This window comes from Mus musculus, chromosome 15, assembly GCF_000001635.26.
Source record: "Mus musculus strain C57BL/6J chromosome 15, GRCm38.p6 C57BL/6J".
NCBI classification, from domain to species: domain Eukaryota; kingdom Metazoa; phylum Chordata; class Mammalia; order Rodentia; family Muridae; genus Mus; species Mus musculus.
In genome coordinates, this window is record NC_000081.6 from 63,824,079 (window position 1) to 63,851,204 (window position 27,126).

The 27,126-nt window shown below is 44.2% G+C and overlaps 1 protein-coding gene and 1 pseudogene across 18 annotated transcripts; one reads left to right on the forward strand and one right to left on the reverse strand.

The window, feature by feature from the left end:
• Positions 1 to 249: 249 nt before the first annotated feature.
• Positions 250 to 21,115, reverse strand: Gsdmc2 (gasdermin C2). Of its 17 annotated transcripts, none has more exons than XM_011245674.3 (14): positions 20,811 to 21,115; positions 20,617 to 20,683; positions 20,076 to 20,243; positions 11,658 to 11,869; positions 10,852 to 11,029; positions 9,236 to 9,398; positions 6,684 to 6,789; positions 4,087 to 4,188; positions 3,946 to 3,975; positions 3,686 to 3,712; positions 2,708 to 2,853; positions 2,087 to 2,216; positions 1,588 to 1,661; positions 250 to 1,078 (listed from the first exon to the last, which is right to left on the reverse strand). In XM_011245674.3, exons 4-14 carry the CDS (start codon positions 11,863 to 11,865, stop codon positions 800 to 802), a joined length of 1,443 nt encoding a protein of 480 aa, XP_011243976.1. In that variant the 5' UTR covers positions 11,866 to 11,869; positions 20,076 to 20,243; positions 20,617 to 20,683; positions 20,811 to 21,115; the 3' UTR covers positions 250 to 799. The 17 variants fall into 17 exon arrangements, with proteins under 17 accessions (XP_011243976.1, XP_011243972.1, XP_011243974.1 ...); XM_011245670.3 differs by having other exon boundaries at positions 20,076 to 20,481; XM_011245672.3 differs by having other exon boundaries at positions 20,076 to 20,481; positions 21,001 to 21,108.
• Positions 21,116 to 23,230: 2,115 nt separating this feature from the next.
• On the forward strand, positions 23,231 to 26,864 carry Gsdmcl1 (gasdermin C-like 1; annotated as a pseudogene). Its single transcript, NR_108051.1, has 5 exons — positions 23,231 to 23,262; positions 23,873 to 24,059; positions 24,581 to 24,803; positions 25,566 to 25,752; positions 26,361 to 26,864. The product of NR_108051.1 is annotated as a gasdermin C-like 1 (transcript).
• The last annotated feature ends 262 nt before the right edge of the window (positions 26,865 to 27,126 follow it).

A 27,126-nucleotide genomic window follows, 5' to 3' on the forward strand; every position in this document is an offset into this window, starting at 1 on the left:
AGAGGGAAATGGCAGGGTGCAAGTGATCCAAGGGGGGAATGGGGAAAAGAGGGAGCTCTGATTAAGAGGGGAAGGGAAATAAACACAGAAGGGGGGAAGGGGAAAAATAAGTAAGGGTGCCTTAAAAAGTATTAAGTAATCATACTATTGACTACTTACCTAAAACATCCCAATTTATTTCTGATGCATTTCAAAGTTACTGACGCCAGTACCTTTCACCCAGAACAACTCAAAATGCACACAATTAAGTAAAAGTAAAATATATATCCTTTTATATAGAGAAAATGTGTAAATCTTTATTTAACATACCATTTAAGTATTTTTGACAGATAACAACATCCTGTTTCCTAGACGTGGTAAGGATATGGAATAGCTAAACCCATAAACTCAAAGTGGCAATGGGTACCCGCACAAGACCAAGCAAGCCCGAGCCCACCAACATTCCACAAGAATGGAGGAGAACCTCACCCTCCCTAAAACACCTACAGGCTCTCAATGCTGCTGGCAGGAGGTAGCCTCTGGAAGGCTACCCTTGCTCAAATGAATAATCACACACTTATGCAAACAACCCTAATTAAACGTAGCATAGCATCAAACAAACAGACAAATGATGAATGAGAAGTTGTTGAGGAAAAAGGAACTTGGAAGGGGTGGATTAAAAGAAACAATGGAGGGTAGGTAGAATCTGATCCAAGTATATTATTTGTATAATTGTGAATCAATAATACGTAAAAAAGAAAAAAAAAGGAGCCATAGCATCTTTATTCCCACTGGCCTAAAACATGCATGGTGCAATATATCAAATGTATCCAGGACGTAGGCTGGGCTTGGAGGAAGAGTTAGCCTTCCGAAGTTGCTGTAAAAATGACAGGCTTCCATAGAGAGCAGACAGGGGCATTTTGGCTTCCAAATCCCAAGTTGACCTGGGATTATTCAGCTCCATCTTCAGACCACACTCCTCCAGCAATTCATAAGTAATGGCCAAGCCCTCACCCTGGAGTGGGGCAAGAAGCTGAGGCTGGAGTGTGAAGGGAATGTTCCAGGGATACTTGAAGTTTGGCTGTAAGATGCTCTTTACCTAGAACAAAAATGATCAGATTGGGCAAACCAGGCTCTGACCCCAGGGTAAGATCTGTCCCAACACCCAGGAGAAACAGAGGATAAAGACCTAATGAGCAAGGCCTGAAGCCCTAAGCATTGGCTCCTTACCTACAACATGGCAATAATAGAGCCTAAAGTGCACAAGAGTATCATCTGCCGGTGTGTGCACACATGTATGCACATGGCTATACACACTTTTGTAATTAGAAATATATAAGGGAGAGAAAAGGCGATCTGCAAATGTTAACCGTAATCAAACCGTGAGACTAACTTGTATCCCTTTACTTCCTACAAAGATGCCTTCCTATATGGCTAACTTAGACCTAGTGGGCCTCACTTCCAAGGCTTCCATAACTGCAGAGATGCTCCTGATATGGTGGAACCCAACCTGCCTGCTCCCCAGAGGGTTCCCAACTCCCCTTGCAGAAACTCTTCCTGCTTTCCTCTTCCCCCTCCCTGGACGGCCAGCCCCTGGCAGTTTCTTACCAGCTCTACTTGGTGCGGGAGGATCCCCATCTCCACAGACTGGGCCAGCAGATTGAGTTGGCTATCGCTCAGCACTGGGGGAAGGAAAATGTATTTTCTTCTTACCATGAACCCAATGAGAGGAAAACTCTGAGACACAGGAATATCTCCCCATTGGACTTGAAGGTCAAATGCACTGCTCAAGAAAGGTCTCCAGGCCTTGAGATGAGCTCCAGGCTCATAAGTGATATGACTCAGAGCTGAAAATTCTAAGGGCTGAGGCAGGAACCAGCTTCCTACAAGGATGTGTTAGGTGATTGGCGACTGCTCACTTTCTAGACCTCAGACTCCATCTGTGGTCCATGCACTGTTATCACTCTGAGCCTTGCTGGCATTAGAGAGAAGGGTGATGTGCGAATGGTCATGATAATCCAAAGGCTTTGGGGAGGTGGCCTCTGACACAGCCCTATGAGGACCAACACGAGGACTCTCCCCACACTCCCCCTGAAATCATTCTTACCCATCAGAGCTTGAAGGAGATAAAGAATGAGGTCCTTTAGGTCAACACATGGGTTGCTAGAATCCTTTCGCAGCTCATCCAGGATTTTGCCACCTGGGCCATCCATATGCCCCAACTGATTCAACTCCAGCTACAGGAGACAGGCGTTCTGTTAATAACATCATTTCCAGTGCTGGGGACTAGATGGCTTTCTACATGCTGAACAAGTACATTATCACCAAGCTACACCCTGGCTCCTTTTACCCTTCTTTTTCTTCATTCGTGTGACAGGGTCTCAGGCTGTTGCCCAACCCAGCTTTGAACTCACCTGGTAGCCTAGGAAGACCCTGAACTTTCAACCTTCCTTCAAGTAACTTCAGCTTCCCATATCTGGCTCAAAATTATTCTCATGTAATGTGACTATTTCCAGAGGAGTTAAGTACCTCTCCGTGGGGAGCAGAACTAGTAGGCCACACTCTCTAGCCCTCTACATTGTGCATGGAGCTGAAATCCCCACCTTTGACATCTTTCTCAGTGTCGTCAGCATCATATACATCCCTCCTCCCTGATATCTTAGCATCTTTGTCTCCCAAACTGACTGTTACAGGTTTGATCATCTCTAGGTAGCTATGGAACTCTCACCATGTTCATCAGGTCATACAGAACTTTCCTGTCACCTTCATAGAGCATGGACAGGATACTGGACAACACAACTTCTTGAACACCCTTTGAGAGTTCAGCCAGTTGCTCTGTTTGTTTGTAAACTTCATTTTGTAGGCACATGAAATCTGTTTGCAGACAGCAACACCAATCAGAAAGTGAGAGACATTCTTCAATTAAATATCTTTGGGATGGTATCATTTTCCAGCACCTAAAAATGTCTCAATTGACAGCTTGCTTGAGCACCCATGCACCCTCACCCCCCACCGCGAGTGGGGGGGGAACTATCATGGAGCTAGAAACAAGGAAGCATTAGCACTCTGAAAGGAGGGGACACAGCGCTGGGGGTAGAGATGGAAATCTGAACACTGGTTATTGCAAGTGTTGGGAGAGAAATGACCAAGCATTCATTTCTGGGATATGTCAGGAATGAAACATACTGTTGGGCTCTGGTAACAGCCATCCCCAGTGTTCATGGAACAGCTTCCATGTGTGATAAATGGGATGTGGTGAGGAGTCAACGTGTTTGTGATTCTCGGGCACCTGCCACATAATAGCCACACTTATTGGTCAGTATCTCTGAAATCTATAAAGAATTAGCCAAGCACTGCATTTGAGAAAGTTCTGGTTCTGCCACTTGTCCTATGGGTGAGCCGGGACAGTGGGAGGGTACCACCGTGGAAGCACCAAAGCACATCTCTCTGATTCTTTCACATTCCCCACACTGGAGCAATGTCTGCTTCCCATTTGTCCTCAGTGAACCTCAGTGCACACAATTGTGCATGTGTGAGTTGAACTAACTGAAAAGAATGTGGAAGAAGGCCTCTGATTTCTGAATTCCAAAGACAGTTATCATTTGAGTTCTGAGCCTATGGTTTCCCATTAGAAGCCCAGATTTTCTCTTTTAAACACACACACACACACACACACACACACACACACACACACACACACACTCACCTAGATGGGCGGGCTCCTGTATTCTTCCTAGAAAGAAAAAGGCAAGCTGTTACCTTTCTTCATCCTCACTGTTTTTCTTGATACACTCATTGGAGAGTTTCTCCTAACTTATCTTACCTCCTGCCCCACACCCAGTCTATGCCTTCACCACATTGGCCTTCCATGAACTTCCCCATACTCCAAGAACCAGAGCCAGGGCTAGGGCTGAGCCCAGTAGCATCACCCAGATCTCCAACACCAACCCCACCAGACACACTCACCAATTGGAACGATGTCATTTATCCACAAGCCTAGAAAGAGATAATATGTTGGCCCACCCAAAAATTAGTGTTTGTCTTTATATCTTATGTCCTCCCCCATTTTCCTACCCCTCCCCCCTCTATCCATCCTTGCTTTTTCACCTTGCAATTCTGTTCTATAAATCTCAGTGGGTTCGGAAGCAGAAGCGTACTTAGGTGTGCCTGGAAAAGTCATCTTCTTCTTAGTAGCAGAAGGGAGAATGACTGGACAGAAAAGAAACTCAAGTGAGGTGAGGTGAGGTTACACCTGCTAGAGTTCTTCCCACATGCCACGTAGGGACTCCCAAGCCGAACACCAGGGACTGATGTCAACCTGAGCACCAGCCTGTGTGTCCTGTGAATCAGATCCTTTCACAGATGCCCGGAAACCTTCAATGTATTATGTTTGTTTATTTATTGTGTGCACATGCGTGTGTGCCTTGGACACATACAGAGGCCAGGGCCAACGTTGGAAGTCAGTTATCCTCTTCCAACATGAGGGGCATGGAGAGAGAGCTCAAGTTATGAGGCCTGGTAGCAGGCACCTTCCCCAACTAATCCATCTCACTTGCCTGAAACTGGCATCTTAAATGAGCACTTTAGGTGGCCATTACACCCTCTGACATTCAAGAATTACTCCATGAGAGATGGAGAGTCTTGCAACTCTTGCAAAGAACCAGAATTCCCTTCTAGAGCCCATACGGCAGCGCCCTCTTCTGGCCTCCTCGGACACTGCATTTGTTTGGGAAGCTTACATGCAGGCAAAACACAAATACACACAAAGTAAAAACAAGCAAATAAATACTCCGTGAGGTGAAGCAGACTGTTTTCCTCCTGTCCTGTCAAACAGGTCTCTTGTTAGCCTTCAGTTACTAGCTGGCCTTCTTTATCTATGCTCAACCTGTGATCTCGAATTGTTTTGCATTCACGTTCATGGAGCTGTGCTGAGGTCTAAACGTGCCTAACAACAAAATTCAAGCATTTGACCCATGATATGAGTGTGTGGAGAAAACAAAGATGATAACATTTAACGTGTGAACTAAATGAAGTTAAAACCAAAAAAACAAAAAAACAAAAAAAAACAAAAAACCTTCAAAGTGTCTGCAAGTCACATTCTGAACGCTAGGGGACGCGCACGGCATTTTGTTTATACAATCAGACATGGAAGGGAACCAACAGGGACAATGTGTTGACTGGCAAGCACACATTCAATGTGTTGAGTAGCAAGCACAAAGTTATCCTCATAAAAGTCCAAAAAGGACTTAATAGTTGCCATATCGCTGGCCAGAAGCTTCTGAGAAAACTGGCCTTCTCCTGTGGAAGGGGAAACCACTGTGTCGTTTCTCTCCCAAGCTGACATGAAGAAAGGAGGTAGAGAAAGTGACCTGTAATACATCGCGCTCCAATCTGTCTTCATCGCTTAGGTTCACCAACACTTTGCCTGACCGGACAATAACTGGGCTCTGCACCGTCAGAACCCTTCATCCCAGAGCCCCCTCCCATTATTGCCTCCTCTCACCCACCTAGTCAGCTCCCCTGAGTGTCTTCATTTCCTCTCTTCCATGCATACATCAACCTTTAGAGTTTATCCTCCAGGAAACACTCCACCCCAACCCCAATCCGCACCCATACGCCTACCAAACCCTAATTCCCTCCCCCAACCCACCCTGCATTCAGCCTCCACAAGCTTGGCCTTGAGTCTCTGGGTACAACATCTTATCTAATCACAGTTTAGTTTGTTTTGTTATTAATATTTTGAGTAAAGGGTTCATTTTCTTTCCCCTCTGTAAATAAAAACACTTATCACTTACCAGGATCTGCAACAGTAAGGAATTTAATAGGCATCTCCAACCTTGTTCCCATTTCCCACCCTATGATTCAGTCCTAGGTGCTATAAGGATACCGACAATTTCTCTAGAAGCCATCAGCCACTAACTGTGCATGCTAAATTAGAGAGCCCAGCTGCCTTGACTGTTGCTCATAACTAGGGGAGTAATCTACAAGATAGATACTGCAGGACTAGGGTGTGTGTGTGTGTGTGTGTGTGTGTGTGTGTGTGTGTGTGTGTGTGGTTGTGTGTGTGTGTCCCCTCCTCTCTGAGGAGCTGCCTGCTACACTGAGGAATAACTTGGGGCTCTAAGACCTACTCATGTTCTGGCACTCAGCTCACAAACATGTTCATCCATGCTTAACACAACACTTACACCCCATGGCAAAGTCTGAATGTCTGGGTTATGGGTGAGGGTGATGTGTGTATGTTGTGTGTGGTGTGTGTATTGGGCAGTGGTACATCTCGTGGAGAAAATTCTGTACTACATTAAGGCATTCAGTCTACAGCTTCAGTTGTGTTGTGCTTCTGTTATTTTAAGGAGCTTTAATGTGGAGTTATGGGTCACCTGGTGAACTTGGCAGCTCCCTATTGGGCTTCTGAGAGAAGCAGGACCTTGAATGGCTAGAGATGAATGCCCAGAGATGCCTGGGATTAGCCTGGACTTCACCCAGCTAAAAATACCTCCATTTGGACACTCCAAGTCAGATCCCTTCCTATTCAGGAAGCTACCTCTGCAACTACAGCTAGAAGTATATGAGGATGGCCATGCTTAGAGGTGACTGAAGGTAGGGCATGTGCCTGGGACAGTGAGGAGTGCTCCTGGCCTGTAGTCAGAAGAGGTACACATCTTTGGACACCCCATCCCCACCAGGCCCCCACTGCTGCTCACCACAAGTGTTATTCTCAATGACAAGTTGCTGCTTCTTATAGGCCAACACCGAACCCTTTGGGATAGGTATTGAATACTTTTCCGACCTTCCCGCCTTGCCTCGAACCTGGGGAGACAAAACATTCCTAGGGACTTGTAGTTCTTTGACTCATAAAACCATTTAAAATGTTTACTTTAATCCAAAGAAAATATATGTGTGTAATTTAAAAGCCAAATAAATGTAGAAAGCTCAAGAGAAAATACTAGCAGTCCCTTCCTTCTCCCCCCCACCCTTCCTGGTCCCCATGTCCAGTTACTGCTCCTCTCCCTTGTATGACAATATTTGCCTACATTGAAACGTGGGAGGTGTGCCTACAGAGGCCTAGAGATTGAATTCAGAGCACCATGGGTACCAGCCTAGTATTTACAACTGAGCCATAGCCGCAGCCCTATTGCAACGTCTTGAGTTTTCCAAACTAGGTATATGATTTATTGCCTCCTCCTAATGTTGAGGTTTCACTCTGATTTACCCATATTCACATCTGGGTTTCTACATAGACCTGTATTCTCAGCTAGCTGTTGGGGGAGGCTGCTTCTCCTCATTCCAGAGCTTGTCTCTATCAGTCCATGTGATGTCTTCTGTATCTTCTGTCCTGTTACTCATCATCTCTTTGGGACCCTAGAGGTACCACCTACTGAACTCAGCAGCCTCGCAGGGTCTGAGACAGGACATGAAGCATCTGTCTTTCTGAGTCTGGGGTGCCTCATTCAGGATTAATATTTCCAGTACACACATTTTCCTGAAAGTTTAATAGTTTCACACATCTTTGCGGGTGAATAGAATTCCATTGTGTTATTGTCACATTGTCACTCTCCATTCATTAAGATGTACGTCTATGTTCCTGTACATATACAAATGTTTGTTTTATGAAGCTGAGTGTACCCATCCTTGGTGGAAATATGATGTCTTGGTTAGGGTTTCCATTTCTGTAAAGAGACACCATGCCCAAGGCAACTCTTATACAGGCAATTATTTAGTTAATGCTGGTTTACAGATTCAAAGGTTTAGTCCACTAACATAATAGAAGGACGGATGGCAGCAACCAGGCAGACATGGAGTTGAAGGGGCCTAAAGTACTATATCTTGACCAAAGGCCGCCAAGAGAAGACTATCTTCCAGGCAGCTAGGAGGAGAGTCTCAAAGCCCACACAAATAGTGACCCACTTCCTCAAAACAAGGCCACACCTACTCCAACAAGGCCATGCCTCCTAATAGTACCACTCCCTGGGACAAGCATATTCAAACCACCACATAATCTTAGAATTATAATGTCTTTGTGTTGGCCTGTTCTCTTGATCTATGTGAACTGACATTCTTTCTGATTATTTTTGGATTAAAGTCTATTTCATTAGATTTTACTATGGCAACTCATGTCTGTCTACTTCTCTTTTGCTTTGAGTATCTTTGCCTGACTTGCACCCCAACAAAGGTTTCTATTTTTGGTGGTTGAGGTATGTTCCTTGGAGACAGAAAATTGGGCTTGGTTTGTTTTTTTTTTTTTAATCTAGACTGCTAATGTGTGTCCTTTGATTAGGGAGTTTAAACAACTAATGTTCAAAGTGTATTGATTTCTGTCATTTTGTTTACTTTTATGGTGTTTTTATGATGTTTTTTTATGGTGTTTGTGATCTTTTGTTTAATCACTGACTTAATGTTAGTTTTTGCTATCACTGCTTGTACATTTTTACCCATTTCTTCATGGAGAATTATTCTTTTTAGTCTCCTCGGTAGGGCTAGCCTGATGGTCATATGTTCCCCTTTGATTATGACTGACAGATCTGCTGGGTATAATAGTCCAGGCTGGCATTTGTTTTCTTTTAGGGCTTGAAGTATATTAATTTGTGCTCTTCTTGGTTTTACAGTCACCATAGAGAAATCAGCTATTATTTTGACAAGCCTGCCTGCATATGAGACTTGGTCATAGATCATGTAAATCAAATTATTTAAATCTTGCCCCTTCAAATATTTATTACCACAGCAAGGCATGTGAGATATATCTGCAATCCCAACATTTGGAAAATGGAAGCAGGAGGATCAGGAGTTCAAGGCCAGTCTTAGCTCCATAGTCAGTTGAAGGCAATCTAGGCTATATAAGATCACATTTCAAAAAATATGTGTTATCAGATGATCATAGAACATAGATTAACAGGTACAGTTTAGTAAAGATGTTCCTGTGTTTTTCTAGCAATGAAACTGGTATGTGTAAATAATGCAGAATCCTTACATTTCTGTTTCTACAGTGTCTACTGTTTACTCAAAACAAAACATGGTACCATATAATAACATCTAGTATAGAATTTATCAATATTTGCTGATCCTATGTATTAAAGCATTATAAACAAGGGCATTAGAATATAATGCAAGACCAGGACTAACATTAAGCATAGACTACAAATGAGCAGTGGAAAATAATGACCCCATCCTTGTGACCCCTGGAAAGCGATCCCCAGAATCCCCTAAGAAGCAAGAGTACACTAGCTGAACTAGCTTTCTTGTCCCCATCTTGTTGTACCTTGAAAAGCTGTTTGAAGAACCCTTTAACTGAAAGATTGACACTGCTTAAGCCTGTCAGCATAGTATCCTTGGACACTTCATAGGCCTCTGTCACCACATACAGGTTCTTCCTTTCCATCCGGCAAAACTTCATAAATGTGGGCAAATTATCCAACAGTTTCCTGAAGATGTAAAGGAGAATCAAAAAAGATCCAAATGACTAATTTTATAGAAACAGAGACCAAATGATGAACAAACAAACAGAAAAATGTGAGACAGCCTTTAAAAACTCAAGAGATTGAATCAGTTTCAGGCTGGGGACGTTCCTAAGTCAATAAAGAGCTGTCCATGTGAGTGTGAGGACATGAATTTATATTCCCAGAAAAACACATGGTTGAAGTTGATAACATGGTACACGTGCTTGAAATCTGCTAAGACTGTAGGCTATAAATGTTCTTGCCATAAAAATAGCAGTTACTGAGCTGGCAAAATGGCTGAGCAGGTAGGGGTGGTTGCTGCAGACCCTGAGGACCTGAGTCTGATTCTCAGACACACACAGCAGAAGGAGAGATCTGACTCCTGCAAGTTGTCCTCTGACTTCCACATGTGAGCCATGGCATGTACACACACACACATACATACATACATAAACACACAGAGTAAATAATAAATGTAATAAAACTTTTTATTCAGTTTCTTTTCTTTCCTTTATTTTTATTGGATATTTTCTTTACTTACATTTCTTTATCCCCTTTCCTGGTTTTCCCTCCAAAAAAAAAACTCTCTTCCTATCCCCTATCCCCTACCCCTGGTCACCAAACCACCCACTCCCACTTCCTGGCCCTGGCATTCGCCTACACTGGGGTATTGAGCCTTCATAGGACAAAGGGCCTCTCCTCCCATTGATGTACAACTAGGCCATCCTCTGCTACATATGCAGCTGGAGCCATGAGTCCCACCATGCATGCTCTTTAGTTGGTGGTTTAGTCTCAGGGAGCTCTGGGGATACTGGCTAGTTCATATTGTTGTTCCTTCTATGGGACTGCAAACCCCTTCAGCTCCTTAGGTCCTTTCTCTATCTCCTTCATTGGGGACCCTATGGTCAGCCCAAATAAAACTTTTTAACAATGGTTACCAGAAGCAGTGATGATATGTTACTGACTTATATGCATATATCACACCAAAATGCTGCACATGAAACACTAAATTATATATCAGGAGATGTGACAAGAAGTCAATCTAAACTCCTAAGTATTGGGACATTGATTGCTTAAAGTGATTGTTACAATCTTTGGCATATTTTAATCAATATTCTAACCTTCACTTCTACTGATTTCTTTCTCATTGCATGCTCATCCTCCATACAATGAACAGAAAGTTCTAGTATATCAGAACCTTTGTCTGTCTGTCTTGTCTTTCTGCTCCCATCACAGTAATAGAACAGTAATGGCTAATTTTACCCTAATGAGTATTCTTAGTGGGCAATATGATGTCATTATTTCAATGATTTTTTTTTTTAAGTAAAATAAACTAAATTGTCATCCACCCCAGCAACAGAACCTGCTTGCTGCCTCTGCCTATAAGAACACAGCCTGAAACTTGGCTGAGCCAGCCTTTTATCCCCAGTGGCCTTGCCTGTTTTGAAGAATTTCCAGTTTTGGATTTGGGATGCTTGTACTCTGAACCTCGATGTTGTATCCACCGTACCCAACATACCCTACACCTCCTCTTGCAATGTCTGCGACATTCAAGTTAGCCTCCAGGTCCGTTGATTGGACATGTATGAAGGGCTTGGGAGCAGACACTTCAGGCTCTGAAGAAGAAAAGGCACACAAGTTCAGCTCAGAGTTCACTGTGGAACAGCTATTCTGGAGAATGGGAAAAATAAGGCTAGTTCTTCTCCTCATTTAAATCTTAATCAAGAAGCTAGCTAATAATCAGTATCTGAAATGTAAATTATCACAGAGGGCAAACTCTGGAACCCATGCAAGCATGGTCTTCACCTTAAGAAAGAAAAGCATCATTTATTCAGTGTCTAGCAGTCCCTGGGGAACACCTTTCTGAGCAGAGAATCCAGTCCCAGGGTATGTTGTTGAAATAGAAAAACACCTGGCACTTGAGGATAGACTGACCTCAGTCTGGATCATAACCAGACTTACCAGTTTGAACTATGCAACTTTGAACAAGTTTTAGGAAGATGGGTATCATAGCTCTATTTAAAGAGGCTCTTACTCAGGAGGCAGAGGCAGGTGGACTTCTCAGTTCGATGCCAGCCTGGTCTACAAAAGCATGGATGAGTGGATTCCTAAAGAGCCTTCCTTGTCCTTTGCCTTTAAGCAGAATGGTTCAATAGCTTCCTGTCTGAGCACCTCAGGGACCTGGGAAGCTGCACCATTGAAAATACTGATCTTCACATTACTCTGCCCCTTGACTGACAATACCTGGAACAGGAAAGTTGGGCTCCAAGAGATCCAGAAGGGTAAATCCAACTGGAATATCTTCAGTTTCCCAACCTGATCGAGGAGTCTCCTGGAGTATGTGAAATAGGCGGAATTTGGTTGCATCGGACAAGCATTCCACAGGCCTCAGATCTCTTCCTTGAAGCTTTTTAACCACATCCTTGCTAGCCCGGTCAAAACTGTAGCCCATGTTGCTAGGATAGAAGGAAGCACAAAGTTCAGCTGGGAAAAGAGAGAGTGTAACTGATTCTCAATGATTCCTGATGTTTTTGTCATAAGCCAGCGATGTGTGAGAGAACTCCCAAGTCAGCACACAGCAGAAATATATACATCCAAGTTAGCCCAGGACTATTCCAAAAAGCCAGAAGACAGGCTAAACCTAGTAGTGCCCACCAGAAGATGAATGGGGGCAGGGGCTGGAGAGGTGGCTCAGAGGTTAACAGTACTGACAGCTCTTCCATAGGATCCAGCTCTTACATGGTGGCTCACAACCATCTGTAATTCCATTTCCAGGGGACCTCATCAGGCACCAGGCACATATGTGCTATACAGACATACTTGCAGGTAAGACATCCATACACATAAAAATAAATGATTTGTTAAAAGATGAATGGAGAAAGAAAATGTGGTATATATACATGATTGCATTTTATTCATTCATAAACTGTGAAATTGCACCAAGTACAGGAAAATGGATGGAATTCAGGCTCATCAAGCCAAATGAAATAGACTAAACTCAGAGACACAGATATCCCATGTCTCTCTTGTACACATATACTATAGTTTATATATATATACACATATATATATACATTAAATATACATATAGAAAATATGTACATACAAATTATGAAATAAGAAACGACTACTTTTCAGAAAGATAGGGGCTTTGGGGTAGGTCAGGAGAACAAGAAATGGTAATGGGTTGAACATGATGAAGTATATACTATGCTCTGTGAGAATGCTATAATAAGACCCATTATTTTATGCTAATTTAAAATAATAAATAGAAAAAGGAGAAATCAGAGGGCTGATGACTTGGATAGACATTGCTCTAAATAATAAATGCGATCAGTTACTTGTCTAGTGGATTCGAAACCTTCCCTAGCACACATAAGGACCTGGGTTCAAGACCCAGTGCTACCAAAAAAGGAATACAAATAACCAATAAGTATACAGAAGGACAAATGTCACCACTCATCATAAAAAAAATGTTAAGCAACATCACAATGAGGTATTATATCTCCCAGGATGCTGTTACACATTTACATAAACATTATGACTGTTGGTATTAATGTTAAAAATGGAATTAGGTACACTGAGAGAATTTAAAATATTATATCTTCTACAGAAAATAAACCAGGTTTCTGAGAAAAAAAATCTTAAGGATAGAATTGACGGCTGGAGAGATGGCTAAGTGGTTAAGAGCACTGCCTGCTCTTGCAGAGGGCCTGAGTTCAATTCCCAGTAACCACATACATGTTGGCTCATAGCCATCTGTAATGAGATCTGATGGCCTCTTCTGGTGTGTCTGACGACAGTGACCATGTACTCCCACACATAAAAATAAAATTTAAAAAAAGAAAAGAATTGAAGATAATATCTCAGCAACACAGTAGCAACTCACGTTCATGGCAGACTATTCACAAAGGCCAAAATGTAGAAACAATCTAAATATCTGTTAACAGAATGAGAAAAATGTGACATCTTACTGTGGACTAGTACCAGCCTTAAAGGAAAAGAAATTCTACAACATGCAATAATTTGATAAATCTTGAGGATGCCGAACTATATGTCAGTCAAGACCTCACACACACATGATTCTACCTATGAATTATCGCAAACACTCCGAGACCCAGAGAGTGAACAGTGCTCTCCCAGAGAAAGTTCTGTAGAGAGGGAGAGAGAAGGGCATTTTTAGGCAATCACCTTAGTGTTTCCTGTGCACAGATGAGGGAACTACAGATCTGCAAGGAAGGTTTGGATCTATTCTCTGTTGAAGGCAGAGCACATGCTATGTATTTTACCTCAATATTAAATATTATAGATAACATTTTCCAACCATATAGTCATACATCTATTTAGTTCGGTGTTCCAGGCTCTGAATAGATATAAAAATCTGTATATGACCACTCCTGGTAACATTTAAGCTGTCTCTAGAATAATTAAAAGGCTATTGTAACTGTTTTTAAGTTGCTATGAAAAAAGTACCTGACATAAACGACTTAATGGAGGAGAGACTAATTTTGACACAGGGGTTCAGAAGGGCAGTCGCTTGAGCCCTGTGCATTCTGACAGCATCATCTGCGCTGGGAACTGAACTGGGGTCCTTTGGAGGAGCATCAAGTGCTCTTGGCTGCTGAACCATCTCTCCAGCCCCTAAATATTTTCCTTTTTTAACATACATATATGTGTGTTGTGTGTGCATGTATGCATGTATGTAGGCACATTTGGGTGTTCAAGGGCACATATTTCTATGAATGCTCATCCACATGTGAGCATGTGGAGCCTTTGGTTGGCACTGAGTGACTTGGTCAATCACTATCCACCTTCTATATTGAGGCAAAGTCTATTGCTGACCCTGGAGCTCCCCACTGCTGCTAGTCTGGCTAATCAGCTTGCCCCAGAGATCTCCTATCTATACCTCCTGCATACTGAGATTACAGGCTGGCACCTTTCCCACTGGGTTCTATATGGGTTCCTAGGAATAGAAGTCTGATCCTTTTAGGGGCAGTAAAATCTACTGCCCTTGATCCCAGTACTTGGGAGGCAGGCTAGGTGGATCTCTAAATTTGATGCCAGCCTGGTCTACAGAGTGAGTTCCAGGACAGGTAAAACTACACAGAGAAACCCTTTCTCTGGGGAGAAGGGGAGAAAATTTTTTACCACATAATGCACCGCAAGTGCTATACCTGGTGAACCATCTCTCCGAGCCTTTTTCTGAATATGTTTAGCCAATGGTCAGTTTATTCCAAAGCTGTGGGATCCAAGAATCCATAAGGCCAATTGCATTACCAATTATATATGTATAAAACACACACAATTTCTTGATATAAAAATTCCATGCCCGGCTTCGTGGCAACACCTTTAACCCCAGCACTTGGAAGGAAGAGGCAGGCAGATCTGTGTAAATTCTAGGCCACCCTGGTCTACAAAATGAGGACAGCCAGGGCTCTATTACACAGAAAAACCCTGTCTTGAGAATATATATATATGTGTGTGTGTGTGTGTGTGTGTGTGTGTGTGTGTGTGTGTGTGTGTGTGTACATATATATACATATATTCGAGCAGCAAAGTATATAATTATTTCTGAGGATATTCATAGCAATATTCAAATAAGACATATATGCAGCTTACACTAGGGTGAAAAGTCAAGATTGCTACAGAATTTTAAAAAATTAATGATGGGTTTTGTGCAAAACATGGCAAAGGGGAGGAGTGCAGAGGACCTCAGGATCCCTAGAGCAACGTTATGGAGTTGGTGCCGTTTCCCTGACTGTCATTTCCAAGAAGAGAAAGGACATGCATTCATATCTCAGCACATTGATTTTGAAAGCCAGGGAAAGATTAATCATACATACCAGCACAGGATAGTAGAAACTGTCATGGAGAGAAAATGTTTTAAGGCAAAGGGGTATGGGTAGAAATCAAAACTTTGGTTGTAGATATTCAGGAACTTGGATATGTTAACAATACTCTGCAGAAAAATCTAAGTAAGATTAATCTGCTTAAATCCTTCTCTTTACAGAAAAGAACGAGATTTCCAATGATAACAGAGTTTGAATGATATGAATTTAGTGAGATGGAACTGTCAACAATTGTAAAAGAGTCCTCATGGGACCATTTCAAATATGTCCCCAGCACCAAACATGTACAGAGATGTGTCAGAGACCAGCCATTGCCCTTCCACACTCTCATGAGCTCTCCACTAATTCTCTTATGGAGAACTTAGGAAATGTGTCCTTCCCTGCAGGTTACATGCATGACTTAGGAAAACCCATCAGCTCATTCCCCAAACCAGCCTGCAGGACTCTGTCTCTGAGCACACAGCCTTCACTCCTCTTTCACCCCCTCATCCCCATCAGCACTTACCAGGCAGAAGCTGTGTTATCTCCTCTAGAGAAAGTGCAAATGAATGTGGCTCCTTAGTCCTTGGACCTTCTAATCCAAGTATAACTTGTACGAACTCCAGGACCAAATCAACGTGATTCTCTTTACTATGTCTCCTTCCTTTTAGCAGGTCCGAGTCAATTTTCAATGCAGTATTCTGGCCAGGTAAGCTCGGGGGTGAACTCTGTTCTCCAGGAATTAAGCTCTGAGCTCAGAACCAGTGTTCAAAGCCACCATCCAAAAGACTCAGCATCAGAGAGCATTGGCAGGTGTGCCTGTAAGTCTCTCCTGGCTCAGAGGAGGGAGGATTCTTAGCAATCTCTCTCTCTCTCTCTCTCTCTCTCTCTCTCTCTCTCTCTCTCTCTCTCTCTCTCTCTCCCTCTCTCTCTCTCTCTCTCTCTTTATCTCTCTCTGTCTGTGTCTCTCTCTCTGTCTCTGTCTCTCTCTCTCTCTCTGTCTCTCTCTCTCTCTTCACAAATAAAAACAGCTGAAAAAGTCTGACTTGTGATTAACAGTGATTGGAAGTGCTGGGTGTGACATGTGGCTTTAGGTCTGCAATAGGAGGGTTCAAGGTTGTGCTGTAACCAATGTCTGACAGGAAGCAAGTCCATGAAGGGAATGTTTATTTCAGCTCCATTTAAGTACAGAACTTAACTTCACAAACAAGTTAAGCACCAAAACATTAATTCACTAGAGAAAACAAAATCAAGTTAACATTTTTAAAACTTGAAACTCACTAGAAATCACAAGAAATCATTTGGACATTCTAGTTACATTTTCATTAAGAAATGTTTGGTTTTTTTTAATGTAATTTATCTTTTAAGGTGATTTTTTAAAAAAGATTTATTTGTTTTATGTATGTGAGTACACTGTTGCTGTCTTCAGACACAGCAGAAGAGGGCATTGGATCCCATTACAGATGGTTGTGAACCACTATGTGGTTGCTGGGAATTGAACTCAGAACCTCTGGAAGAGCAGTCTGTGCTCTTAACCACTGAGCCATTCTCTAGCCCCCAAAATTTGTTTGTTTGTTTGTTTGTTTGTTTGTTTGTTTATTCTTGCCACCAAAGATATAATGACAATGTCTCTCCTACAAATATTGATAGAAACAAACCATGACAATATTTCTGTTAGTAGTAGTATGTACCAAAATTACCTAGAAAGTTAATATCACGAGCTTTTAATTCATCATATACAAACATGCCTTAAGAAAATAATCAAAGATAACAAATATTTAGGTATAAATATTCACGAGAGCATAATTCAAAATACCAAAGAACTTCCTAGGTAATGTAATAGCACATACCATTAATCCCAGCACTTAGAGACAATGGTAGACTTGGGAAGAGCTCTGCAAGGTTAAAGCCAGTGGGGTTCTACAAGGTGAGTTCCAAACCAGTCATGGTGACACAGTGAAACATAGCCACAAATACCCCCCACATACACACACACAAAATACACACACACACACATACACATACAGGGTGGGAGGACCTAAACTGTGAACACAACTTAACTATGAAGTTAAGATGGTTTTAATACTATACCTATATAACCCACTTTCTAAAAGAAGTTAAGTCTAAGAAAGAAAACAGACATTTAGGAGTAGGTCCAAACTTGTGGGTTTAACAGGGAAGTTCATACCTGTTTCTGTTCAACTGTATCTGAAACCTACCTTGCTCTCATAAGAAGGTAGAGAGCTTTACTTCACACTTAAAAAAACAAAAACTCGTCTTGTTGAACCCAGTAAGAGAGAGAGAGAGAGAGAGAGAGAGAGAGAGAGAGAGAGAAGATCAGAAGACAAGAGGCATCAATATTCCAAAGATGAAGGCACATAAATTGCATGAATGAAGAACCCCTGGGAGGGCCAGGGACTGGGGTACAGGTGAGCTGCTTCCTCACCATGGTGGAGTGATACTAACAGTAATGCTGGTGGTTGGAAGTGTGTGAACAGCTCCCTCAATTCTCAAACCTCCCTCTCCAATTCTGAAGCCAAGCAGCTGCCTTTACCTACCTGGAAAAAGGGTTCCCTGTGAATTTGGTGAGAATTATTACAACTCAACTGGGTGGAGAAGGGAACTCAGTTGATTTTTTTCACAGCTTTATCTGGCTGGGTAAGAGTAGCACCCTCTCAGGGAATCTTGGGGCAATTTCTAGGACCAGAGATTTTGGAGGCAGATACTGTCAACATGTCTCTTGGTAATAACCTCAATAAAAGATTTTAGTTTCTGGGATCCAAAAGCGGTTAGACAGTTTAAAAGACAGGATAGAGGAGCCAGGCGTGGTGGTGCACGCCTTTGATCCCAGCACTTGGGAAGCAGAGGCAGATGGATTTCTGAGTTCGAGGCCAGCCTGGTCTACAATGTGAGTTCCAGGACAGCCAGGGCTATACAGAGCAACCCTGCCTTGAAAAAGAGAGAGAGAGAGGAGAGGGAGAGAGAGAGAGAGAGAGAGAGAGAGAGAGAGAGAGAGAGAGAGAGAGAGAGAGAGAGAGGATAGAAAGCCACCCCTTTTAAGCTAGGGCCTATGAAGCAGGCATATTTACTAATAGAAGTCAGTAAGTGTCATAGGGCAGGAGAATGAGTAAGAAGGTCCCTGGTATCAAAGAAAGTAGGCAGACTCCACAAGGAAATGGTCTTCCCTCAATAGCCTCCAAGTCTGATACTATCTGACTAACTAACATTATCCACTCAAGAAATGAGACTCTAAGGTTACCTAGGAGATGGACATTGAATCAACTTGGTTGTTTCCAACTGAAATTGGGACTTAGATTCTCCCTTGCTTGCCTCTCAGAACTTGAAGACTCTGTGGTTGGAGATAGCACACACTTCAGACACAGGACTTGGAGGAGCTGAGCTGGAACTGAACTCGAAGCTGCCTGCTTCCTTACTCCCACCAAGGAGGAAATCAAGAAAGCAATCAATAATAATATCAAGCTGAAAAGCCATTAAATGACAATAATGACCATCATGGCAAGATATGCCCAAAGGTATATTAGTGGCATTTATATCTTTGTGACAACCAACAACCTCCTAATTTAAGTCCTGCTCAGGAGGAGAGAATTCATGCCTGCTACTATAAACCTAGCCAACTTCCTGTGGCTGATTGCATCATGGACCCTAAAGCAAACCCTACTTCTTCCACTTTCCTAAACCAGTATTAACTGGTTCTACATACTTACCCTTTTACTCACAGATAAGCATAGCTCTTGACCATCATCAAAAAAACTTTATTCAGGAGAGACTGTGGGAGTTTGAATAAGCACAACCCCCAAGGGTTCATGAATTTGCATGCTTAGTCCCCAGTTGCTAATCTGTTTGGGAAATCTTAGGAGTGCAGCCCAATGTTCAGTAGGTGTGTCCTTTAGAAAGAGGTGTGTCACTGGCAGTGGGCTTTAAATCTTATACCAGCCACCCCCTTTCTACACCCTTGCCCCCACTGCCTGTGAATCCCAATGAAAAACTCTCAGCTATTTCTGCAGCATCGTGCCTGCCCGCATACCACCATGTTCCCCACCATGATAATGGACTAACTCTCTGAAACTTTAGGCAAGGCCCAGTTAAATACTTCCATAAAAATTGCCTTGATCATGGTGTCTCTTCACAGCAAAAGGACAATGACTGAGACAGGCACCATTACAGAAATGTGCAACTCATCAAAATGCAGAGACCAATCAACTATGCATTGCCCACCTATGGATGACAAATCTATAAAATAACCCCTACACCAGAGGCTCAGGGAACATCATGGAAGAGGGAATGGAACGACTGTAAGAGCCAGAGGATCTGGAAATCTGCTGTGAGATTGCTGTCACCAAGAAATGACACGATAGCTGTATTCATAAAATCTCAAAATTAGAGTCACCTAAAACAGACCTACCCAGTAACAACACAAGCTGGCACTGCAGTGTAGTTGCCTGCTGTGGAAAATCTCACAAAGCCCTAAGCATACATGGAGATCTATAAACAAATAGTGACTGCTGAGAGGAGAATCAGTCTTCTACAGGGTCAAACAGCTGATAGGTCATCCAATCCCAAGTGCTCAACCCCAAGCATATGCACATAGAGGCAACACAAAAGGAACTCAGCAGACTGCATTTATGTATAAATATGTGGGCACGTGTACAACAATAATTAAAGAAGAATTCATGAACTTTACAGGGAGCGCTGAACACAGGAAAAGTTGGAGAAGGGAGAGAGGAAGTTGAAGACAGAGAAAATAAAGTACTCATGTGAAATGCTCAAAAAAATTAAATATAAATTTTAAAAAAGAAGGGTTTGGGGTCTGTACCGTTGCTGGCTTTCAGATATTGAAGGTGAATGTCGTTTCCTAGTTTGCTTTCTGTTGCTGGGATAACCACCATGGCTACAAGCATGTCGAGGGAAGGATTTAGTTCATCTTACACTCCCAGGTCATAACTGTCTTTGAGGGAAGTCAGTCAGGGACTCATGGAAGAACCTGGATGCGAGAACCATAGAGAAATGCTGCTTACTGGCTCTCTCACTGCCTCATGCTCTGTGTAGGGATGGTACCTCCCACTGGGTGAATTCCACATCAATCATCAGTCAGCAGAATTGGTCACTGAGGTGGTCACAGGCCAATCCGATCTTGGCAATCTCCCAGCTGAGATTCCCTCAGATAACTCTAGACTGTGTCAAGTTGGCAGCTGGAACTAACTATGGCAGGAGCAGCTAACCTGCAAATGCGAATGGATAGAATTAAGACAGCTGGGGGCTGAAGAGACGGTTCAGTGATTAAGAGCATTTGATGCTTTGCAGAGAACCAGTGTTCAGATCCCAGCATTTTCACTGGGTGGTTTACAGCCAGTCACCTGTAACTCCAGCTCCAAGGAATTGAATGCTATCTTCCAGCCTCCTCAGGCCCTCATGTATGCATACCTACAGAGACATATATGCACAGATATATGACTTAAAAATAAGAAAAGTAAAAATCTTAAAATATTCAGACATCAGCTTAACACACACGGTCCAAGTTAACAGCATCTACTGAGAGAATAAATATTACCCATTTTCACTGAGAAGATCCAGGGATCCAGCTTTAAAGGTTCCATCAGTGGTGTGTTAGTCAGAGTTCTCTAGAGTCACAGAACTTAAGGGAAATTATAGGAATGACTTACAGTCTTCTGTCCAACTAACCCAACATAGGCACCTGTGAGTGGGAAGTCCAAGGATCTAGTAGTGCCTCAGTCCCATACCTCTAGGTGTTTCAGCTGGTCTTCTGTATAAACTAGAATCCAGAAGAAGTAGGTAACAACCGAAGTGCCAGCAAGGAAGTGCAAGCAGGCAAACAAGCAACCTTCCTTCTCTCATTGTCCTTATATAGGCCTCCCGCAGAAGGTGTGGCCCAGATTAAAGGTGTGGATAACCTCCCCTGGACCCAACCTCTTCTTTACTTGGAATTTGCTCTGTGCCAGGCTGGCCTTAAAATCAAAAATGTCTTTGCCTCAGTTTCCTGGGATTAAAGGCATGTACCATCTTGGCATGGGCCTAAGCTTATCATAGTCACTGTGCCTCTCAGTCTGGATGTAAAGCCTGTGTCTTCCAGCCTCAAGATCTGGAGCCCAGGTGTGGCTTCCATTTCCGGATTGTAGTTCATTCCAGATATAGTCAAGTCGACACCTGGCCATGGCCATCACAAGTGCGATGTGGTGTTTGGGCTTGTCTCAGTCTGACTGTAAAGAAAATGAGTTCCTGTGTCTCCTTTAATACCAGTACTCAGGAGACAGAGACTGCACATTCCTTTGAGTTGGAGATCAGCCTGGTCCACAGAATAAAATGGCCAGGGCTACACAGAGAAATAAAAAAGAATCCTAGAAAAGGAAGGCAGAAGGGGTCAAGTTCAGGGGATATAACAAGACTTCTACATAAAGAAAAGTTTCACCAGATGTGGGAAATTAAAAATTTGGATAGAAGTTGTAAGTCTTAAATGACTATTTAACATATCAATATAGACTTGGGTGCCAGGTTTCCCCAGCATCCTTACCTGTTAGAGTATGGCTGGCTTACCACCCCCACTTCCCCAGAGGAACTTCCCTATATAATTCATCCATTTTGTCTCCCTGCCCATTTTCTACCTTTTTTCTCTTAGCTGCTGCACCTGGCATCCCCTCTCTCTCATCCCTGCCCTCTCCTGACATGGTTCAGGGTCATGTCCACTCTACACTCTCCCAGATGTTAATGCCTTTGGCCATGCTCTCCCTCATATCTACAATAAATACCTCTCCCATACCTAGGAGCAGTCATGGCCTTTCCTTCTCATTTCTCTTTTTTTCCAGACATTTTATAAGATGAGGAAGACTACGATGTATTAATTCTGTTGCATATGGTTGAAGAAGGTGGGGGTGGATATAGAATCCTGAGCTTTGGTGGCCTAGTTAATTTAGATAGGAAAAAAAATTCTCCCATTAGCACACACAACAAACAGCTGCATATATACATACAAAATAATCACACACTGAGTACATGAGTACAGTTAACCATCCAGAGAGGCAAAATAGGGACACTCACTTCCCTGCAGACAGCATGCACCTTAGATATTTAAGAGTTTTCCTGTAAATGGAAAATGCAGCTGGAAGAAAGTTTGCTCAGGTTATCGCCCCCACCCCTTCTGAAAGGAGTGCTATGTTATCTTTTATACCTAGGCTTAAATCTGCTTTGCAGTTGGGTGGAGGAAACTGAGGGTTCAAGGTGAAACTTTATATTTCAGGTGTGGCTCCCCGAATGCAAAGGAAAATGAAAATGGGGTGTAGTCTTTGACAAACTACAGAAGCAGTTTGTAATTCTGTGAACATAGATTAGCACTTTAAAAAACGCAACCCTGGAAGGAGCCAGGTATGAGGGTCCTATAAGGAATGACTGTAAGTCTGTAAGATCAGGAGTGGATACAGACAGATTTGATGTTTTAGAAAGGTTGGTGTTTGCATTGATGGATCTAGTCTCCCAAGAAAGGACTATAGGTGGAAGGGGTGGGGGCGTTGGTGGGAAGACGTGGTGGGAAGTGGGCTTCAGGATAGAAGCAATAGCTGTGGCTTGGCAGATCTAGAGGCAGGAATGGGGTGGGTGCTCCTACGGAGTGTAATGGCTAAGGATGGTGGTATTAATGCCTTCGCCCACCCACCAACCCCCACTCACAGTAGGATTGGGGAAGCAGAAAGAAGTGGAGAGTTTTGCAACACCCATGAGCCACCATGTGTATCAGATGGGAAGAAAACCCACAGATTGAGAGGTTGGCTGTTGCCATCCTGGAGAAGAGAGAACTGAGGGAGGGAGGTGTGGCAAGGAAGGGAAGCTGAAGCAGCTTTGCCTTGCTCAGGAGGAGCTGAAGTCTAAGGTGATCAGAAAACGGATTCGTGGACAGAGCAGGGGCAGTACTTGAATCCTGCGGTTCAGAAGAAGGCTTGTAGGGAGTCCCACGTGGCCAGAGACGCCTCGCGCAGGCGCAGTGGCCTTGGTATCCGGTAGGTCAGCCAGGTGGCACCCACCAGCCGCTACACCGAGGTGGGAAGCTGAGGCACATGTCCTAAGGCCTCAGGTTAATCCTTGAGCTGCTGTTCTGGGTGCTCTGAACACCAGTTCAGCGTGCCTCCTCCCTCTGTGGCCTCCCTGACTTGGGCTGACCCTTAGTGTGAGTCTTCTGCGTCCCAGAGGAGTGTCGCCATTGCCCAGTACTAGGGCCCAGATTCCTCTCCTCCTCTCTCTTCTAGGTACCAAGAGGGTGATGCTGGAGGACCCAGGTGATTTCTCTTTATTGAAACCCTGCTGCCACAGAAATATTATAAATTATTATTTAGTACTGTTTGGATAAAAAATATAATATACCATCTTTTTTTGTATTGTGACATACTTGAAAGGTTTAATTTCCCTTCTTCCTATTTTTAAATAAGTCAGACATTTTTTTCTAAATCCCTCAAAGTGACTGTGGAACCTAGGAATTACTCTAGAGAGAGGTGGAGCGAGCACCTCCGGCCATCACCAGGGCTGTGTGGCAGGCTCTCTTCTTCAGCCTCCCAGTCACCCCTAGACCAGATCCCACCTGCCCTAATTTCTTTTCTCCCACCCCCTCCACAGTCCAAGGATCACCCTAATATCAACGCCCTGCCCGGCACAAATGTGACAGGTGAATCCCAGAGCCTACTTCACGGAGGTCCTGGCTTCAACAGCAAGAAAGACATGATACAACGCAGCTGGAGATGAGAGGAATCTGGTGTCTCACCCTAAGTCTTTCCACATAGGAATTTGTACAATCACAGGGAAGGCAGGTCGAATTCCTGCTCCTTTCTCAACCCAACTCCTCTCTCTGTAAACCACACCTGCCTCCCCAATTCCTTTGAGAAAGAAAGAGGGGTCAGGATGCAGGGCTGTAGTGTATGGCCCTAGGCCAGTGCTGGAGGTCTTCACAATTACTACCGGAGTCCTTGCAGAGATGTGTTGAGGGGGCATGATCTAAATGTGACTAAACCACCGCATTAAGTGGCACAGAGGGATTCAGTGGTATTCCCAAAAGAACAGCCATGTCACCCAGAGAAGTGCGTCAGGAGGCCCCGAGTTTCTCAGAGTCCACCGTTGTACAGCAGGGAAACCTGACAGTGGTTTTGGCCAGCCATGGCTTCCACTTTAAGACCAGAGTTTGGAACCTAGCTCTGGGGTGATCAGTGGGACCCAGACAGTCAGCCTGGGCTCGCAGCCTTCGCATGGCTCTGTTTCCCACCCAGCTTGCAGCTATCAGCGAGGCCTCCCCTATCCAGCCCTGAATGATATTGTCCCTTGCCTCTCAAGGGCATGTCGTCCTTATTCTTGAGGAGCACCAAGAGCCTGGTGAGAGAGCTGGGCAGGAAGGGTGAGCTGGTGCCTGTGGACAGCCTCAGCAGCTCACAGCGCCTGCGCCCCTTCTGCCTGGTGAGGAAGAAGCACAAGAGCTACCTCTGGCCTTGGGACACACCCCTCATCCCCACAGACTTCTCCCTCCTCGATGTGCTGGAGCCTGGCTGTCCTGACCCAGGTATCTCCAAGAGGCTGCTGGGGAGTGAAGTGGGACTCCCAAGGGAGGCAGATGAGTGTGCCTAGACACTGAACAGCGTGCTGCTTGGTTCCCAGAAACCACTGGGTGAGGCTAGCAGGAGCAGGGCCCCCATAGTCATGTCACGTGGCTGGATGTACAAGAGAGACGCTCTTTGCCCCCTGTGTTCCTCCTTGTAATATAAGCAAATCATTATTTGGTTTTCATTAATTGTCTAAGTTAAGAATACAAAACAGTGGATGTCATTATGGCCTTTTCTCTTTAACAGATTTTTTTTGTGTGTTTTACATTTATTTACTCTTTGTGGGTGTTGTGTGTTGGGCGTATGTGTGCCGCAGTACTGATGTGCAGTCAGAGGACATCTTTCAGAAATCAGTTCTCTCCTTCCACCATGAGTGTCCCAAGGATCAAACTCTGGTTGGCAGAGTGGCCCTTCCTGCCATATCAAACACACACACACACACACACACACACACACACACACACACACACACACACATTGTTAAATCAGCTTTTGATCCTCAAATCACCCCTCAGAGGAAGCCCTGATGCCTTTTTTCCCTGAATGTAGATGAGGATATTGAGGCTTTGAGTGCTCAGTGACTTCCACATGGCAAACATAATGTAATAGGTGGTGGCAGCCATTTTGAGACCTGGGTTAGGCCAAAACTGCACCATGAGCCACCCTGCAACCTGTCTCCTTACCTTGCCAGGCACCTGTAGCTTGCCCTTCTCTCTCTGCAGAGGTGAACCACAGCGGGCCTATCTACACCTGGGAGAAGGAGGCAGGAGGATTGACAGGGGCTGTGAGCCTGAGCGCTGGGCTGCAGGGCCAGGTGACCGGAAGTGGCAAGACCACCTGCCTCTCTGCCTTGGCTGTGCAGACACTCTGGGTCTCCCCTTGTACCTGGGAGATGCTGCTAGAGAAGAGGTGAGAGCCAGGGAAGGTTTGTGGGCAGCTGGACTCCAAGATGGGGGACAATGGCCACAGTTACTCCAGGTATGTGGAGAAAGCCAAGGATGCTGACAGCCCACAGCTCCAGGAGGCACATGAGATAGTAGACCCATGGGATTGAGCCCTGGGCCCACATGCAGACTCAGAGGCTTCAAGCCAGAAGCATCCAGAGACAGGAAAGGGAACTAAACTATAGAAGTGTGGCAACAGGGAGTGGTGGCAACTGCAGCAAACTGGAGACACCTGCCTGAAGCTGGTGGATACTCCCTTGCTGCCAGGTTTCCCAGGTTAGCAATTTGGGACCCTTTCATCCATTTTAATATTATCTCCCAAATTTTTAAATCTCATGTGGGGCCTATGTTTGGATATCTGAAACCTTGAAGAGGACTGTTCCTGGCTTTCCTCAGTTTCCCCCTTTTCAGTTGATGCCACTCACTTTACACAAACAGACCTCTCACCACCACACAGGCCAGTTTCTCCCTAGCTACTGTGATCAGTGCAGAGAGCACCAAGCCAGGAGGGACTCCCCAGCTGTGCAGATGCCACTCCCAGCTCAGATCTTTTCTGCTTTCTGTGCCTTCCAGGAAACTGAGGTCACCCAGGCGCTCCTTCCTCCAGGAGCTACACAGCCGGAAGGAGAGGAGAGTCTATATGTGGTAACTGAGGCTGTGGAGACCCTGCAAGATGCCATGCTTCAGAGCCACAGCCACATGCTAGGAGCTGGGCAGCTGTCCCTCCTACAGTTGGGCCATGGTCAGGTGTACAGTGTGCCAGAGTGGGCCAATGGTGGGCAGTGAGGTTGGAATATCATCAACTTCATGAGGATGCTCTATCTAGAATTCTCCTTACCCTGAAGGGGAAAGCAGGCCTTGGAAGATGACATGGTCTCAGCCCTGCCTACACAGGTTTTTCTGAGGTTTCTCATGTTCGCACACCAGGGTCCCCCCTTCCTTCTGTTTTGAATCAGGGTCTTAATATATTGCCCAATCGGGACCCAAATAACCTCCTATGTCTACCTCCCAGGTACCTGGTGTTACAGATGACACAGTGTAAGCCCCTATGCCGTTATCATGGGTCTGAAATAGCACACAATCACTGGTTTTGTTTGAGTTTTTCCGGATGATTCCTGCATGTGACCTTTAGAGTAGGAAGATTTGCACAGGTGGTTACAAACACCCCTTCTTAGGTCATTTACTTCAGCCCCTTGCACAGGAAGGCTGACATCACATGAACATTCTAGGTTCTGGGACTCTCTGCCTCCCACCTATTATTTGAAGGCCCAGGTGGCTGATCCCCTTAGCATGCTCACGAATGCAGGTGCCTACAGGTAGGTATCACTTTCAGAGAAAA

Excerpts from the sequence above, each read along its gene's own strand:
- Gsdmc2 (XM_006521097.4), bottom strand. The coding sequence starts at position 11,865 with ATGGGCTACAGTTTTGACCGGGCTAGCAAGGATGTGGTTAAAAAGCTT. Across the intron at positions 6,790-9,235 it reads TCTTCAAACAGCTTTTCAAG|GTTCGAGGCAAGGCGGGAAG; the intron begins GTACAACAAGAT and ends TTGTCTCCCCAG. Across the intron at positions 2,217-2,707 it reads TGTATGACCTGATGAACATG|CTGGAGTTGAATCAGTTGGG; the intron begins GTGAGAGTTCCA and ends TGTCTCCTGTAG.